Source organism: Tursiops truncatus, chromosome 13 (assembly GCF_011762595.2).
Source record: "Tursiops truncatus isolate mTurTru1 chromosome 13, mTurTru1.mat.Y, whole genome shotgun sequence".
Classification (NCBI taxonomy): domain Eukaryota; kingdom Metazoa; phylum Chordata; class Mammalia; order Artiodactyla; family Delphinidae; genus Tursiops; species Tursiops truncatus.
Window position 1 is genome coordinate 61,429,412 of NC_047046.1, and position 18,251 is coordinate 61,447,662.

The 18,251-nt window shown below is 40.3% G+C and overlaps 1 protein-coding gene across 2 annotated transcripts in view; it reads right to left on the minus strand.

The window, feature by feature from the left end:
- The window catches only part of PSTPIP2 (proline-serine-threonine phosphatase interacting protein 2), an 84,522-nt gene that overhangs the window by 14,424 nt on the left and 51,847 nt on the right, over positions 1-18,251 (minus strand). The window contains exons 3-6 of one of the 2 annotated variants that reach the window (XM_019936978.3): positions 13,718-13,795; positions 9,395-9,429; positions 7,869-7,975; positions 3,086-3,148 (exon numbers count right to left, since the gene is read on the minus strand). In XM_019936978.3, coding sequence (XP_019792537.1) covers positions 3,086-3,148; positions 7,869-7,975; positions 9,395-9,429; positions 13,718-13,795 — 283 coding nt within the window. The remainder of the gene's footprint in view (positions 1-3,085; positions 3,149-7,868; positions 7,976-9,394; positions 9,430-13,717; positions 13,796-18,251) is intronic. The other variant, XM_019936979.3, reaches the window with a different exon arrangement.

Genomic DNA, 18,251 nt, shown 5'->3' on the forward strand with positions numbered 1-18,251 from the left:
GCAAAGGCCAAGTGGGGAGTCTAGACTTCCACCCTCACCAGGCTATAATGCGGTTCCCAACTCCCCTGCTGAGGTGGTATCAGAGAAGGACCAATAGGGGACTGGGACCTTCATCCCCACCAGGAGGTAACAAAGCCCCACAAGCCCCACACACAGAGCTAGTGGAGACTCTGTGGGGAGCCTGGACTTCCACTACCCCCAGCTGGCAGTAATGAGGTACACGCCCTCCCTGCTGCAGTGGTGTCAGAGGAAGTCTAATGGGGATTCAGAACTTTAATCAACCCCCAGTAGTAACAAGGCCACACTGACCCTATGGTGTCAGTGGAGGCCAAGGTGGGGAACCTGGCCTGGAACCCCTCATAGCAGTTATGTGGTGGCACTTCACCTCAGTCGCTCGAGTGGTGTCAGAGGAAGCCAGCTAAAATAGAAGGTTTAAATAAGATCCAGAGTCTTGCAACAGAATACCTAAAATGTCCAAAATCAATTGAATATCACTTATCATACCAAGAACCAGGAGGATCTCAAACTGCATGAATAAAGACCATCCATAGATGTCAACACCAAGAAGACAGAGATGTTACAATTATCTGACAAAGATTTTAAGGCAGCCATCATAAAAATATTCAATAAACATTTGCAAACACACTTGAAACATGAAAAAATAGATAGTCTTAGCAAAGAAAAAGAAAATCTCAGCAAAGAAACAGAAGATATAAACAAGAACCAAATGGAAATTTTAGAACTGAAAAATATACTAAATGAAAGGATGGATGTATGAATGGAAGAGATAGAAGAAAGAATTGGTGAACTGGAAGATAGTACAATAGAATTTACCTGGTCTGAAAAACAGAGAGCAAATAGGCTGAAAAAAAAATGAACAGGACCTCATGAACCTTTGGCACCATAACAAAAGATCTAACATTCATGTCCTTGGACTCCTAGGAGAGAAAGGTGGGCTGAAAAAGTACTTGAAGAAATAATGACTGATGAAAAGAATGAAATAATGCCATTTGCAGCAACATGGATGGACCTAGAGATTGTCATACTAAGTGAAGTAAGTCAGACAGAGAAAGATAAATATTATATGATATCCCTTACATGCGGAATCTAAAAAGAAATGATACAAATGAACTTATTTACAAAACAGAAACAGACTCACAGACTTAGAGAATGAATTTATGGTTACCGGGGGGAAGGATAGTTAGGGAGTTTGGGATCAACATGAACACACTGCTATATTTAAAATGGATAACTGGGACTTCCCTGGTGGTCCAGGGGGTAAGACTCCTCGCTCCCAATGCAGGGGGCCTGGGTTCAATCCCTGGTTGGGGAACTAGATCCCACATGCATGCTGCAACTAAGAGTCCACATGCCACAACTAAAGATCCCGCATGCTGCAATGAAGATTCCACGTGCTGCAACCAAGACCTGGCGCAGCCTAAATAAATAAATATTTTTTAAGAAAATAAAATGGATAACCAACAAGGACCTACTGTATAGCACAGGGAACTCTGCTCAATGTTATGTGGCAGCCTGGATGGGAGGGGAGCTTGGGGAAGAATGGATACATGTATATGTATGGCTGAGTCCCTTTGCTGTACACCTGAAACTATCCCAACATTGTTAATTGGCTATACTCCAATATAAAATAAAAAGTTTAAGAAAAAGAAAGAAAGAATAGCTGAAAACTTTCCAAATTTGGCAAAAGATATAAACCTACAGATTCCAGAAGCTGATCAAACCCCTAACAAGATAAAGCCAAAGAAATCCATGACAAGACACAGAGGTGAACTTCTGAGAACTAAAAAAAGAAAATATCATATCTTAAAGCAGAAATGACACCTTATCCATAAAAGAAAATCAGTTTGAATTACAGCAGCTTTCTTATCCGAAACTATGGAGGCCACGAGGAAGTGGCACAACATTTTTCAAGTACTGAAAGAAAAGAACTGTCAACACACAATCCTATACCCAGTGAAGATATCCTTTAAGAATGAAGAGGAAATCACTAAAGGAAAACTAAGAGTAGTTATCACTAGCAGACCTACCCTGAAGAATGGCTAAAGAAGTTCTCCAAGCAAAAGAAAATTATAAAAGAAGAAACCTTAGAACAGCACAAGAAAAAACACACACCAAGCAAAAAATCCGTAAATACAATAGTCTTCCTTTCTCTTCTGAGTTTTCTAAATTACTTTTGACAGCTGAAGGAAAAATTTTAACACTGTTATGGCTCTAAATGTAGGTAGAGGAAATAGGAAAATTATATTTCAATAGGCTTTCTCTTTAATTGTGAGAGAGCTTTCCCCAGATTGCTCAAAACATAAAAGTTCTGGGAGTAATCATATATCAACCAACACCATTTCTGCATTACACTGACATCATTCCCTATTTATCAATCGCTTTTCAGGTGCTCTGCATCAAAGAATAAAAAATGCAGAACAGACTGCATACGCCATCAACATTGGTGACATTTTCTTTTTTGACAAAGTTACCAGATATGATGTCATAGTCATAGAATATCATGATGATACTTCTGTACAAAGATGGAGTCACAGATGTTCCAGTAACAAAGTTTCATTTTTAAGAGATTCATGAAAAGCTAGAGTAAGGTCCCCAGCAACTTCTCTTAGTTCTATCTTGTTAAGCATTTTTAAAATAAATTACTTAAAGTAAAGGAGGCTTTTACTATTTGCAGATATCTTAAAACTCAATAAAAATAGGTAAGAAATCAAGATTCAAAACAGTCTTAACAGGGAAGAAGATTCAAAACAGTCTTAACAGGGAAGAAGCTCAAACCCAACAAGATAAAAGACATCATAAAGTATACATGTCCTGGTCTGAAATATTTAAGTTGACTTGCTATACCTTCCCAGGTTGCCAGAAAGATAACATCATTGTATTTCTTCTGTCTGATTTCATCCTCAACCTTTCCAAGGCCTTAAATAGAAAGTCAAACCACCAAAGGCTGTTTTCCCTAAAACACCTCACTAATGTTATTTTCAGGAATATGTTGATACATAGCACAGGATATCAGAAAATATCACCATTACAAAAAAAAAAAAAAAGGCAACATAGTGAGACTCACATCCATGGTTTTCTTGAATTGTAAGCTCTTTTGTTTATGGGCAGCATCCATTATAAGCTCCGTCTGTGCAGAGAGAACAGGCACTATTAATAATCAAAACCAATTGCTAACACCAGCTTATCTTGAGGGCTCAGTGTTCAACGTGGCTTATCTCAATTAGTCCTCACACAACCCAGAGGGTAGATGTGCTATTTATTATTACTCCCATTTCACAAGTAAGGAGACTGCAGCACAGAAAAGCTGAACAATTTGCCCACCTTTGAGCCTGGGTGGCCACTAGCCACTATTGAGAATCACTGATCATCTTAGAGTATCCTCATCAGTAAATCTGGAATCAAGGAACTTAGATTTTAAAACTTTGTTAAAGCACCATTTATATTTTAAAAGGGGTCTTTATTCTGTAAGCCTATGTCAGCACAGTTAAAGACTCAGAAACATTCACTTCTGTGGCATCTGTCAATGGCACGTCCTTCACCAGCAAGGAGCCCAAGCAGTATGAAGGGAAGAAATGCTTGTGGGACAGCTAAAAGAAGCTGTTCCCCTACTCTTTACCCCATCTAATCCAGGAAAGGTAAGCTACTCTTCAAGTTCACTTGGGAGCAACTTCTTTGTTGTGGCTGTGATGTTAATACTTTTATTAGTCAAAATAATGGAGCTAATAATAAAAATGTAGCTCTCAGACATAATAGTAGCTCCCATTTATTAAGCACTATTACGTGCTAAGCAACTTTCATGCATCACAACAACTGTGAGCACTCATCCCCATTTTCTTGACAGTAAACTGAGATGGATTAACTCACCCAAGGTAAGACTCTCAACAAGTAGCAGAGTTGGGATTTGGGCACAGCCAGACTCCTGTGCCCTTGTTCCTAATCATTATCCAAAACTATCATTATCCTTATGATAGCTCTTTAAAACCAAAAGGCCAAGAAATGCAATAATTCAAAATGAGCTATGGCATTGCTCTTATACAAAACTATATAATCCAAAATAATGTTGAAAATGATATCAAAAGATTTCTCTTTCTTCTGGAAAACTAAGATTTTTTCTGTTACCATAGCACACAAACATGGATGGATTTTCAAGATATCTGGATGGAAGGTTTGGGATGGTCTCACTTCAAATATGAACTATGTGGAATACACGAAACTCCCTTGGGGGAGCCCCAAGGGCCCCTCAGGGAACAGAACAGCCATCTTCCAGCCCAGATGAAATTGAGGGACCAGGAGGTAGCTAATGGTCCCAAGGAGGCTCCAAGGACATGAGAACAGACAGGGCTCCAACGTGACCCGACAGGGAAAGACTCATGGGCAGCTCCCTGCCATCAAAGACAGGGAGCTGTGTGGCTCACGTGAGCATCTATGTGCCTCTGCCAGGAGGGGCAGGGTTTATTCATAATAATAAACCCTGATTTTCCCAGGCTCCACAGAGCAGATCAATTAGCAACGTCGGTCCATCCGTGGTCCTTTCTACTCCGAATATACACACTGCCATTCTTCCTGTTTGGGAGCTGCTATTAATTTATAGTTTATGGCCCAAGCCAGGCCTCCTTATCTCCAAGTTCTACGTAACACCTGCTTCAAGCACCTCTCGCGTGTCTACAAAGTTCTACTTCACACCATTCTTCTCTCTGCCTTCAAAGATTCCTGGCACTTGTATGTCGGCAGGATCTTAGAAAGCAGCAGTCCAGCTCTCATCTGACAGGTATGATCCCCAGGGCCCATGAGGTGATATTGCTCAAGGCCACTCAGTGACACCCAGTCCAGCTCTGTCTCCTATACCACCTTGATTTAAGTCTCCTCATGTCCATACTCACTTGTAAGGTGGTCTATTCATGGTGACCCCAGAAAGTCACAAGTTCTCTTTCAGGACTCCTTTTTTTTTGACCGCACCATGCAGTACGTGGGATCTTAGTTTCCCAACCAGGGATCAAACCCGTGTCCCCTGCAGTGGAAGTGCAGAGTCTTAACCACTGGACTGCCAGGGAGGTCCCCTCTTTCAGGACTCCTTGGGGGAGTTTTCCTTCTAGGACTCATTCTTTCTGCTTAGACCAACTCCAGTAGAAATTTGATTATGTTTTGTTATCAATAACACAAAATAGTGCAAAAACACAATCCTCTATGCTATCAAGTGGGGAGAAGCAAGAGGGAGGGGAAAAGGAAGAAGAGATTTATAAATGACCCAAGTGACCCTGCAGTAAATTACTGACAGAGCTGCTGAGTGGTCTGTTTGTCTACATACATTCAGACTGTACTCTGAAAACTGGAAGTGAAAACCTGCGTGACCAAAGAGGTTCCCTTTGGAGACTGCTCTCGACACAGGCAGAACATTCTGCTGTGATCGTCCCTATCTTAATATGGGCACCAAAGGAGAGGATGACTGACCACATGCTGCCTTTGTCAGGCTTAGGACGTTCTGGGCTGGGAAGGAACTCCAGCACCTAAAAAGTCAAGCCTCCTGAGAGTGGCTCCGAAGATCCCTCTCTGCCTGCCAACCTCCAGGGGTGAGAGACTCCTCTCTCTCTGCCCTCACCCACACTGCCTTTCACTCTGCTGGCTTTAGCTTCAAGGTCGCTGCCTCCAGAAGGCCTCCCCAGACCTATAAATTAGGTTAAGTGTCCCCACTTCATGTTCAGCTGGCACCTTCACTTCCCTACCTTTTAAGGCTCATCACACTTTGTCATGATTATTGTCACGTCAGTCTCTCTAGCCATGCTCTATGCTGTGTGGGAGAGATGGCCATGGCCGCATTGGTTACCACCCTCAGAAAACAGTAGTTCTGTAAGTGAGTTCACCAAAACTTCTACCAGCCATTCCATCTGTACCTCCCCCGTCCCAGTTTGCTAAAAGAAACTAACTGATGGATTTCCTGGAAATGGCTTAATTTCCAAGAATTGAGAGACCAGCGCATGCAGGGTTTGACCAGTGAAAATGAGAAGTTAACACTAACACATTTTCTGCAAAAGTTTGCTTTTTTTAAAAAAAAAGGTATCAATACAAAAGTGGAACAACCCAGAGTTCATTGCGACACAAGTAATTACAAATTTATTAATGAACTTCGGACTCTGCAAAGAAAGCTCAGAAGGTATTTTCCTGCTCTTGAGAGCACACAATATAGGGAATTTGGGTGACAGTGGTGGAAGGAGCCCAGGCGCCTCTGTTGCTTAAGAGAATTCAGAACAGTTCTTCTAGCTGTGAGAACTTGGTCTTTGTAACCTGCTAGGAAGGGAAGTTTCAGAAGCCTTGCAAAATTAACAAAACTCTCCCTGAAATAACTAAGGCAACCGAGGGCACTTAATAATGTGAGGAAATGACCCTCTTCTCCTCTTAGGGGAAATCATGTGTGCAGAGACTCTGGTTGTCTAAGGCATTTTGCTTCTGAAAAATTGTAAATCCTTTGGAGAGGCAGGCAGGGCTGGCAATGTCAGCCAAAAAGAGTTTGACCGTCCAGTAGATGGGTGTAATATACATATTATTTTTGCTCTGAAAAGTACTTTAGGTCAGATGCACCCCCTCAAACCTCATACATGAAGCTTGAGTTTGTGTGAAAACACCTGACATGATGTTCCTTAACTGTTGGTTTCTACCCTTCCTTCCTATAAGAGGTATAGCAGTTAAGAGCGGCTCATGAAATGACAATATATGTAAGGCAGTCAGGCTCTTAAGATAGTGCCACCCACTCTGAATGCCAAGTGGCCACCAAGGAAGCTGGAATTAGACTCTGATTTAGAACCACAGGCAAAGTTGCTGAGATTGAGGTAGGGGTAGAGCCAGCTGTTTACTGAATACACACTGCAGACTTCCAGACACTAAAGGGCCAAGATGAAGAAAGATGTCCAAAAAGTCCATGCAGAGCTGTATGGAGAGACCTGGGTGGGAATGTTTGGATGCCAAATAGGGAAGAGCTTATCCCCCATGTGAAGTTCATTCCAACCCTGGAGACCAGTCCAGAGGTTGGCAGTCCAGAGGTTAAGACTCTGTGCTTCTGGTGTGGCCAACAAATTTAAATAATTAATTAATTAAATGTAAAAGTTCTGGAAGGGCCCTATCTGGCTGCCAGGCCAACCTGAATGTACAAGTCTTTAAGGAACAAAACAGAAGGAAGTCAGAACAGTGGTCTAGTCTAAGGAACACTTTAATATAAATCTGGACTTCTTTTCTTGATGCCTATAACTTCCCAAATGTTTACCAGTTTTATTAACTCTTGTTCACTCCCATCTCCTTCCATATAATTGGCCAGATTAAACCCTATAAATGAAAAAGAGCCTGTAAACATCTGCTTTGAGGCCAAAAAGACTTGAATTTCCCAGGGCCTCAGTTTCCCTATTTGTAAAATAGGGTGGTTGGACGACATTATGGTCTCCAGGGAGAACATGGGTCCCCTCTACTTCTTATCCTCCCCTTACTGCCTTGTCCAGGAGGAGGAGTGTCGTCTGAGAACCTACCACCTTGGTAGCACATGCTAGACCCTTATGAAGACAGAGGGGTTCCCCCTTCCAGTCATAGTTTAAACAGTGGCAGCAGATATAAAAAGAAGAGGAAAGCAGGCTGGATCCCTGACTCTTACAGCAATTAAAAAAGAACTGCCCTAACGTGCAAATGGGCACAGAGGCATCACCATCTAGACTGAGTGCCCGTATGGTTCCCAGTAAATAATCTCATAGGTTAAAAGAAGAGTGTGGGTGCTTGAGGGTAGGAAATGGGTCAAGGAGTTTAATGAACAAACAAGCCTGGAATTTTCTGCTGGAAGAATGGCAACATCTTAACACATACGTAAACCCAACCTTTTTTCGCTGTAACTTTTGCTTTTCCCTGAATTCTTCCATCTTCCTGGCCTCTTCTCTTAGAGTCTGTGCAAGCTGAATGTGACTTTGTGCCACACTGTCTATTTCTGCAAAAAGAATTAAAAAAAAAAAAAAAGATCTACACATGTCTGATTTCAAACCAAAGAAACTATACAAAAAGTTTAAATACATACAAAACGCTAGGGCAAGTGGTAAAGTTAACCTGCTTCACTTGGTCACCAACATTTATTGAGCCCCTCCATGTGCCCAGCATTGCCCTGGCCACCAAGACCGAGCTGGCAAACCTTTAGCTTAGCTTCCTACCACTAACTGCTATAACCTAGTGCATGCCCGGGGCCAGGGAGAAGCTCATGGAGCTTGCACGCTAGCACACATTACTAAACCCATTACAATTTCAAACTCGATCCTATTTCTCATTACATGACTCTGAGGTTCTTTCCATCTCTAAAATCTCATGAGCCCATAAGAAATTTATCTCTGGATAGAAAGATTATTGGTGTTTTTCCCTTTATTTTCTTTGTAATAAGCACGGCTTACTTTTTTAATAGAAAAACCGAAATGCTTACCTTTCTTGTTCTAAGAAAACAAACTGAAGATGGCATTAAAGCTAGAAAGACTGACAGATCTGACCTAAGAAAAAATTTTAAACTTGCGTGTGTGTCAAATAACCTTGAACAAGGTTAGAAGGTACATGACAAACTGGAAAAAATATTTGCAATTTATGTAACAAAGGGCTTTCACAAATCAAAATAAATATATATACTCCAGTATTTTTTAAATGGTTAAAAAACATGAAATTTTTAAAAAGATTGGCCAAATAGCCAGTAAACATTTGAAAATGTATTCAGCCTTAAAACTACTGAAAAAACACAAAGCTTTAAAACCCTGAAAACTATCACTTTTTACCTTTCAGTTTGGCAAAATTTTTAAAGTGTAAAAATTCTTGGTATTGGCAAGCATGGGGAAAAACAGCATTGTTGGTGGGGAAAAAATCAGTATCACCTTTCTGGAGGAAATGTGGCATTTTGTAGAATAAAAATATTTTAAATGTAAGAGTGAGACAGATCTGCATGAACTGAAACGGAAAGATGTCTAGAACCACTCAACTAGCTACAGAAACATGTTAAGCACATACTGTGCCACATTAAAGCCCTTAGCTTGGAAGCATGAAGAACAGAAGGACTTAAAGTCTTAAATTCTGAGTAACAGGCCCAGGGAATACTAGAACTGGACAGGACCCCTGGAAGATCAGTGCCAGGGCCTCACCCTGAGTTTGCAGTGTGAGAACCACTGCCCTACGTAAGTCAAATGTACATCATAACGTGCAAGTGTGGACCGTTCTCCAGCTCATTTCAACTCTGAAGGGCTATTCCTCACCTTAGGAGTTGCTCTGATTTTTTTTTTTTTCACCCAGTATGAGATTGCTGTTCAAATTAAAACGCACCTTTGACGACAGACACAGAGCTTGCCAAAGACAGCAAATACATTTTTAAAGAATCACTTACGTAGCTTGAAGACGTCAAGGGCCCGCTTCAGGGTGCTTAAAAAAAAAAGCACATATATAATTTCGGTTCTGGAAATTGGCTGTATAACCTTATTATAATGCCATTGTGTGTTTCTCCCAGCCCACATCTTAACTGATAGCCTACGGTCTGATCTTTGCCTGGGAGCTTGAGAAGACACCAAAAGATCAAGACTTCTTCAGTCCAGTTTCCTCTCTCTTACCCTTTCAGTCCCAGGCACAAGCATCATAAATGCTTCACTGTCTACCTGGGTGGAGCCAGATGCCAAAATTCTTCATGCTTCATTTCTCCCAACAATAATATGGGAGTTATGGTCCCTTTCTCATAAGAATACCAGTCATTCTTTAAAGTATGGTAATTAGAAATATGAATACATAAAGGAAGGATTCAAACTGTGGCTCCTGATCACCTCCTTTTTCATCCATTCTTCAATCAACACATACTTACTGCACATAAACTATGGGCCAAGGCATTGCAATAGATGTTGGTGATTCAACAGTACAAGACAGATATTGTCCCAGACTTAAGAGTCTTAACAGAGGAGACAGACATTAAACACATCGATTTAGTGTTCCACCACTGATGAACAAACTACCACAAATTTAGCAGCTTAAAACAAGACACATTTCTTACCTCACAGTTTCTGTGGAGAAGACCAAACTCATTTTTCATACCTTCTCTCCGTCTCCCTGCGCCTTTCCCTCATAACCCATGGCTCCTCCTCCCTTATAGCTCGCCCTTGCCCATGGTTTTAGTTCACCCCCATCCTACACTTCCTTAGTAAGCCTCCTTTTAGGGCTTCCCTGGTGGTGCAGTGGTTGAGAGTCCGCCTGCCAATGCAGGGGGCACAGGTTCGTGCCCCGGTCCGGGAAGACCCCACATGCCGCGGAGTGGCTGGGCCCGTGAGCCATGACCGCTGAGCCTGCGCGTCTGGAGCCTGTGCTCCGCAACGGGATAGGCCACAACAGTGAGAGGCTCACTTATCACACACAAAAAAAAAAATTAAAAAAAAAAAGCCTCCTTTTAAGGTGAAGTGGCCCTGGGGATTTTCTTGCTCACTGCCGCTTTCATGGAAGCATATCTCACTGGGCTCACTCCAGCCACTCAAGAAGGAATGGGACTTAGTGAAGTCATGGTCCCCCAGCCCCCAGCCACAACAGCATGGGATCATGGATCATATTCTATATGTATATATGTAGGTGGAAAGTTCTGCTATTTTGCAAACTAATAACACTTGTATCTTCCAGCTGGCCCCTTCTTTTAGCTACACCTCATTTTTCTCACTCTGTTTATTTGTCCCAAAACAAAGCGTTCTTATTTCTCCCTGCCTTTTCTCACATAAACATTCCCAGTTATTACAAACACACTAAGCAGAAAAACATAACTGCACAGTCTCCATACACTTTATCCATCTTATGATACAATTTTTCAAGGCATGCAATGCACTAGAAAAGTGTCCATATCCAAACAAAGGCACAAGTGGCCCAGAAGGATGAATGAGCCCCACTGGGGAGCAGACTTATGACTGGAATTAGTGAGGGAGAAAGATGGCTATGGCTGCAGATACAACTAGAAGTCTTCCCCATAGTGAGCTGTGGAGTTGGAAAGTGACTTAGAGATAAAGTCTGTTCAGGGTCTAAAATTTTTCTCCTACCCTAAGTGACTGCCTAAAACACCACTAAGATAGAAGCCCCAAACTCCCTTTAGTTTGTCATCAGCTTTGTTGTCCCACACCATCACTTTATTGCTGTTTCCCATGTCCAAAACTGACGACAATCTGAGGATAGAATCTGAACCTTGGGGATGGTGTTCTCTCAACGTCCATGCCCTCTTCTCCCTGGTGTTCTCCTTAACTGTGGGAAAAGAAAATATTCTGCCACCTTTTAATAAGCACTTTGGCCTTAAACCCTAACAGGGCCCATCAGAAAGCCGAAGTCTCTCAAAGTGGTCGATGAGGTGAAAAAATCCTATTTAGTCCCTGGACAAACAAAGTCGTGCACTCTCATCTAGGGCACCTTCCTAAAGATCACCCTGGAGGTGACAAAAACAGAAGTACCTGAATGGTCTTTCACTTCCACCTTGGAAACACAGTCCCCAGGTCTCATATCCTGTTGCACCTTCCTCTCTGAGGAATTCTTAGAAGGAAAACTGACGGGCTTTCGTCACAGAAGAGAATGGCGCTATAGTCTCTTAATGAATTTACCAAGTTTAAGTCAAATGTGCAAGAAATATCACTTTGGATCAGACTCATTCTGCCAAATATATTTTTCAAGAAGTACTATGTGAGAGAATATGGCTATTTTCCATCACATCACCTAAAATTTTTTTGGATATCTTCCCAAATGGCTTATGCTTCTTTATGAATAAACAAGTTTTTGGATCAACTGACCCACTAATCTTCCTTGAAAGTATCTAAACCCTCCTTGAATAACAGTGAAACCTACCTAATACTATGCAATTCTGACCTCGAACATAGAAATGTTTTACATATTCAAAAAAGAAACTAAACCAAGCAGGAAAAGAAATTAATCCTTAAAATTTAAAACAAACAAACTTAACTATATATAAAACTGTTTACATAATCACACAGAAAATAGTATTTTACATGACCTTAGAACACAGTGTTCTTAGAGGGATATAAGGTCAAGAAGAACTGCAAAAAGAACTGCAAAGAAATGTTAAGTTTCATTCAGAAGTTTTATTGTTAGTAGCAGTTTAATATTATTATTTTGAAACATTTTACTATATATTGTCATATAAAGCAAATAATTCTGCTAATATTGTCAGGAACCAAGATTTTTCAGTGCAAGAGGAAATAAATATAAAATGAAAGAAGTTAAGTGAACTGTAAAGTTAATTAGAATTGGAAATATCAATATGAACTCAGGCTTTTAAAATCTGTCCCCTGAAACAGCCTAGAAACAGTGACACCTCTGTGACAATGACCAACTCTAGAACTCAGAGTTTCATCTCTAAATATGATTAATCATGAAAGGAAAACGTGGAGAAATATGTGGAAAAATAGCTGACTCCAGGTTTAAACACCAAAAAACTACATTAAGAAAATATGACAAGTATGAATAATTGTTAAATCTGGGTGATGGATTCACAGCCATTCATTACGTTTGTCTTTTTACTTTTCAGTGTGTTTTAAATTTTTTCATTTAAAACATCAAAAATATATAGAATATAATCAACAAACAAATTCTCCTTGTACTAATTTCCTCTGTCTGAGGGTAACAAGTTTTTAAGGTTTATGTAACTGTTAATATTTTAAATATCTCCCAATGTTTTCCTCCTCCTCAATAATCCAGTACTTTGTAGTCTGGGATAAGTGAGTGTGTGTGTGTGTGTGTGTGTGTGCGTCTTAGGATCAAGAGAAGAGAAGGGGAAGGGCAATGTCTTGTCTGCTCCCTGTACTACCTCTGAGGGGACACAGACCTCAGGGTGTCTCTGCAGCTGTCTACAGCACAGCCAAAGCAGTGTGCATGTCAGCATGAGGTGTGATTACATCTGCAGAGATCTTCAAAGGTCTGCCTAAACAATTTCCCCCTAGTCTCCCTCAGTATGCTATGTTAGAGAAGGAATTTAGAAACTTCCATGTGAGTAGGACTGGTTACATAATTTGTGAGGCCCACTGCAAAATGAAAATGTAGGATCCCTTGTTTATAAATCACTAAGAATTTCAAATAGTGACGGCAAAGAGCATTAAACCAATTACGAAGCCTATCTATGTGTGAGATCCTATACGACTGCCCAGGAAGCCAGCCCTGTATACGAGGGAGTGTGTTCCTAAAGTAGGCACCATGTCTGGCCATCTCTGTATCCTCAGAGTATTCAATGAATGATGGAAGAATAAATAATTGTGGTAAAGAAATCTCACACTGGTGGTGAGAACTATGAAATAGTGCAAAGAGAGTCTCTTGTAGCTATCACAAACTATGGGTGTGTTTTATACACACACACACACACACACACACACATATATATACATATAAATAAAACAAGAATACCCTCTCTATTAAACTTCTAGCATAAAATTATGTATAATTCTACCTATAAAAAGTATATATAGGAAAGGTCTTCAAGGAAAATTTAGAAAATATTAATGGGTTATGGCTTCATAATTCATTTCAGCTTTCTTTCTATTTTTCTATATATTTTTCACAACTAGAAATAAAAAAAATTAAAATTTTTTTTTCACCCAACACACTTCACCCTACTGGCCAGCTCTGCCTGCTGAAGTGCTGGGGGCTCTGAGTGGTATCAGCCAACCTAGAAACCAGAAAGAAATGTGGCACCTACTTGGTCTCAGACTGTCCACATGGCTTCTTCCTAGAGAGGCCGAGCAGATCTTTGCCATATTTCTCTTCAATTGATGCCCTAAAAGGAACATAAAAGAGGGTTATGAGTCCTTCTCAGGGCTGATTCTTATTTCAGACACATGGCACTTCCCTTGAAGGCAAAACTGTACCCTTGACAGTAGAAGCTCAGATATGACACATTTCTCTAAAATGTGAAACTCTCCTCTACAGAACCAGGAGGAACTGTAAAAGAACAGTGGCCTTCATCTCAAAGGTGTTCTTCTCCAGCAAAAAGTCTCTAGCTTGAATATTAAAGCCAGACCAAGCATGGCCCCTTGACCAATACTGGCTAGCACATTACAGAATAATTTTCAAAACTATGATCCATAATTTATATAAATAATCTATATAAATCTATATAGATATAAAACATACCTTTTATAAGTGGAGTAAAAGATATTTCCACGAAACGCTGCAATCCTAAGGCCCACCCCTCCCATCTTCTCTAAGAGTATCCTTTAACCAACCTATAGAGTTCCTCATTCATAGTCAATTCAAATACACAGCTAAACCATACCAAAGAGAGGGGAATTTCAGAATATAAACCCTGAAGTTGGCATGTCTCACAAGAACATCTGCTTGTTACTCGGTGTGGCACAGGTCTGTGTAAAGCACAAAACATCCCTCACTTCCCCCCTTCCCCTAGCCTCATGGCCCTCTGTCACCATCTCCACTTTGTGTCCCAGCCCCGGCCTTATCTAAACCCTTTAAGCTCATCTACCCCACTTTCTTCAAATTAAAAGAAAAAAAGTATATTATGAATACATTCTCACTGCAAAAGATTCACACAACACAAAGTCATATGGAATAAAACACAAAAAGTCCCCCTTCACGCTATCCCCCAATTCCACTCCTCTCCCCAGAGGGAGCCACTGCTAAGCTTGGTATGTACCTTTCCAGTTCTTTTTCTGCATTTACATAACTGTATCTCACAAATACACAACGGTTACATAATTGAGATCATTCTATTATTTGCTGTTCTGTTTTTCACCTAGTAATAAATACATCATATAGATCTTTCCTTATCAGTACATGCTAACCACCGTGTTCATAATATGGAGTTTTCCACAGTTCAGGGTCACCTATTTGTTTCTTCATTACTGCCAAAAAAAGCTAAATGAACATCCTCAGACAGACATTCATGGGCATCTCTGAGAATGTTTCTCTAGGCTAGGACTTCTGAGAAAGTGGATTTACTAGATCAGAGGAATATGTGTTTTAAATTTTGGAAAACAGTGCCAAATCGCCCTCCAAAAAAGCCTTCCCAATTTATATTCCCACCAAAAGTGTGTAAGAGTCCCATTCCCAGAAACCCTCCCCCACACTGGATATTATAATTCCTTTTTAATTATTACCAGTCTTTAGTGACAGACGTTAAAAAAAACTCTCATTTTAATTTGCTTTTCCTTGAGTTCTAGTGTGATTATGCATTTTATATATTTATTGGACATTTGTATATATTCTTCTATGAGTTACCTACTCACATTATCCCAATTTTTTTTTTTTTTTTCTGTACGCGGGCCTATCACTGTTGTGGCCTCTCCCGTTGTGGAGGACAGGCTCTGGACGCGCAGGCTCAGTGGCCATGGCTCACGGGCCCAGCCGCTCTGCGGCATGTGGGATCCTCCTGGACAGGGGCACGAACCCGCGTCCCCTGCATCGGCAGGTGGACTCTCAACCACTGCGCCACCAGGGAAGCCCTATCGCAACTTTTTAACTGAGTGTTTTGCCTTTTTCCTATTATTTTGTAGAAGTTCTTTATTATGAATATCAATACTTATTCTTACATGTTATAAAGTTTCTCCCACTCTCATCTGTCCTTTCTAAATAATGACCTTATCCATTTTATTAAAATGATACATGCTCATTATTCAAAAATAAGGAAAAAGAAAAATACATAGAAGAAAGCAACAAACTGTCCAAAATTCCACCAACTAAAAATAATTAATATTAACACCAGGTGATGATTGTAATGGACATTTCTTTATGCAGATATGCAGGCAGGAAGGATGGACAGACAGGCATGAGTAATTTTAAAAGAATGAGACTATATTCTACATGCTATTTAAAAATAAAGTATTAAGCCTGATTTTATTTAAATTTCACAGAAGAAAAGAAAACTGAAAGGAAGCTGAAGGAATTGCTGAATTTCAAATAATTGTTTCTTTGCCACAGGAAAAATTAATTCCTAAAATATCCTTCTAAAGCTAAAAAGGAGTTTATGAAAATAATTAAGGGGATTGAGACATTAAAATATTTTAATGACCTACTTCAGTTTTTGACAGTTTCAGATGTTTGACAGCCCGCCCGTGAAAGGATGAGATGATTAGCACTATCGTACCTCCACCTCCTCCTTGATAATGTTTACATTATTTTTACTTCATTTGTGTCTATAACACACTTTGTTCTCCAATCATAATTCCCCCAGTTGTGTAGTCTTAACTATTTATTAAAATGGATGTGATGCTCACTACCAGTCCTATTACCATAGCTTTTCCATCCCTAAGATTTGTATTTTGGTTCATTTCTTCACTTTGTGATCTTTTGGCTGAATTTCATCACTTTGTGACCTTTTGCCAAAATGGCTCAGAAGGGAGGGCATCAGTATTTCCTGAGTTCTTTCATATTTGAAACCATTTACCTGTGGCCTTCACATTTGAAATTATTATTTTTTACTTTTTATTGAAGTATAGTTGATTTACCAGGTTGTGTTACTTTCAGGCGTACAGCGAAGTGATTCAGTTATACATATACATATATCTATATATGTTATTTTTCAGTTTCTTTTCCATTACAGGTTATTACAAGATATCTAATATAGTTCCCAGTGCTATACAGTAGGTACTTGTTGTTTATCTATTTTATATATAGTAGTGTGCATCTGTTAACCTCACACACCTAATTTATCCTCCCCCCACCTTTCTCCTTTGGTAACCATAATAAGTTTGTTTTCTATGTCTGTGAGTCTGTTTCTGTTTTGTAAATAAGTTTATTTTTATCTTTTCTAGATTCCACCTGTAAGTGTTATCATAGGATATTTGTCTTTCTCTGTCTTACTTCACTTAGTATGATAATCTCTAGGTTGATCCATGTTGCCGCAAATGGCACTATTTTATTCTTTTCTACGACTGAGTAGTGTTCCATTGTATATATATGTACCACAGGTTCTTTATCCATTCATCTGTTGATGGACATTTAGGTTGCTTCCATGTCTTGGCTCTTGTAAATAGTGCTGCAATGAACCCTGGGGTGCATGTATCTTTTCAAATTAGAGTCTTCGTCTCTTCCAGATATATGCTCCAGAATGGGACTGCTGGATCATACGGTAACTCAATTTTTAGTTTTTTGAGGAACCCCCATACTGTTCTCCACAGTGGCTGCACCAATTTACATCCTTACCAACAGTGTAGGAGGGTTCCCTTTTCTCCACACCCTCTCCAACATTTATTATTTGTAGATTTTTTGATGATGGTGTGGCCTTTATATCTGAATGACAACCTCGCTGGTGTAATGAATGTTCTTAAACTTTCCCTCAGAACTCTGCTGAACTTGTTCCATTGGCTTCCGTCATTGAAGAGAAACCCAAGGCCATCCAGATTCCCTGCTGCTCATTCCTATTTCAAAAACTTGGTTCATTTCTTTCCTAGATACTTGAAGTATTCTTTCTTTAACTAAATAACTTAACCAGGATGAATGTTAATGTTGACTCTTAAATAATCATAATCAATATTGATTACTGTGTATCAATGTTTCCTGGTTTATAGTGTGTGTCCTTCAGATCTATTTAGTTCTTCTACATTCCATGAAATTTTTCCTGGATTCTCTCTCTGAATACTTTTATTATTCCCTTTTGGTAAATTTTCTACTTGGGATCAGTTACCCAGATTTTGGAGTGGCTTTGTCTATCTGTTCTTGAGTTTGGGGCCCTGGTTCTTTTGCTCTTTTTGACTTCATATCTTCCTTCCTCCCTCTCTCCCTTCTTCTCTCCCTCCTTTTTTTTGGCCGAGGTAATTTGCACGGCTGTTGCGTCATTTGGGTTTACCTTGCTCCTGGTACTGTGGGCAACCCTATCTACTTGCTCTGAAACCATGCGCGCGAATTCTTTTCTGCCCTTCTGATCTTATACAATACCTTCCCCTCACTACCATAGCTTGAGCAAGAATCCTGTGTTTTCTTGGGCCTCTACTCTTGGATTCTATTTCTAAACTTTTTGCCCACTCCTGATAATGTAGAGTGAAACACACCTGAAACTGACTCTAGTTGTAAAAAAGGATGCATTTTGGGCTTCCCTGGTGGCGCAGTGGTTGAGAGTCCGCCTGCTGATGCAGGGGACACGGGTTCGTGTCCCAGTCTGGGAGGATCCCACATGCCGCGGAGCGGCAGGGCCCGTGAGCCATAGCTGCTGAGCCTGCACGTCCAGAGCCTGTGCTCCGCAACGGGAGAGGCCACAACAGTGAGAGGCCTGCGTACCGCAA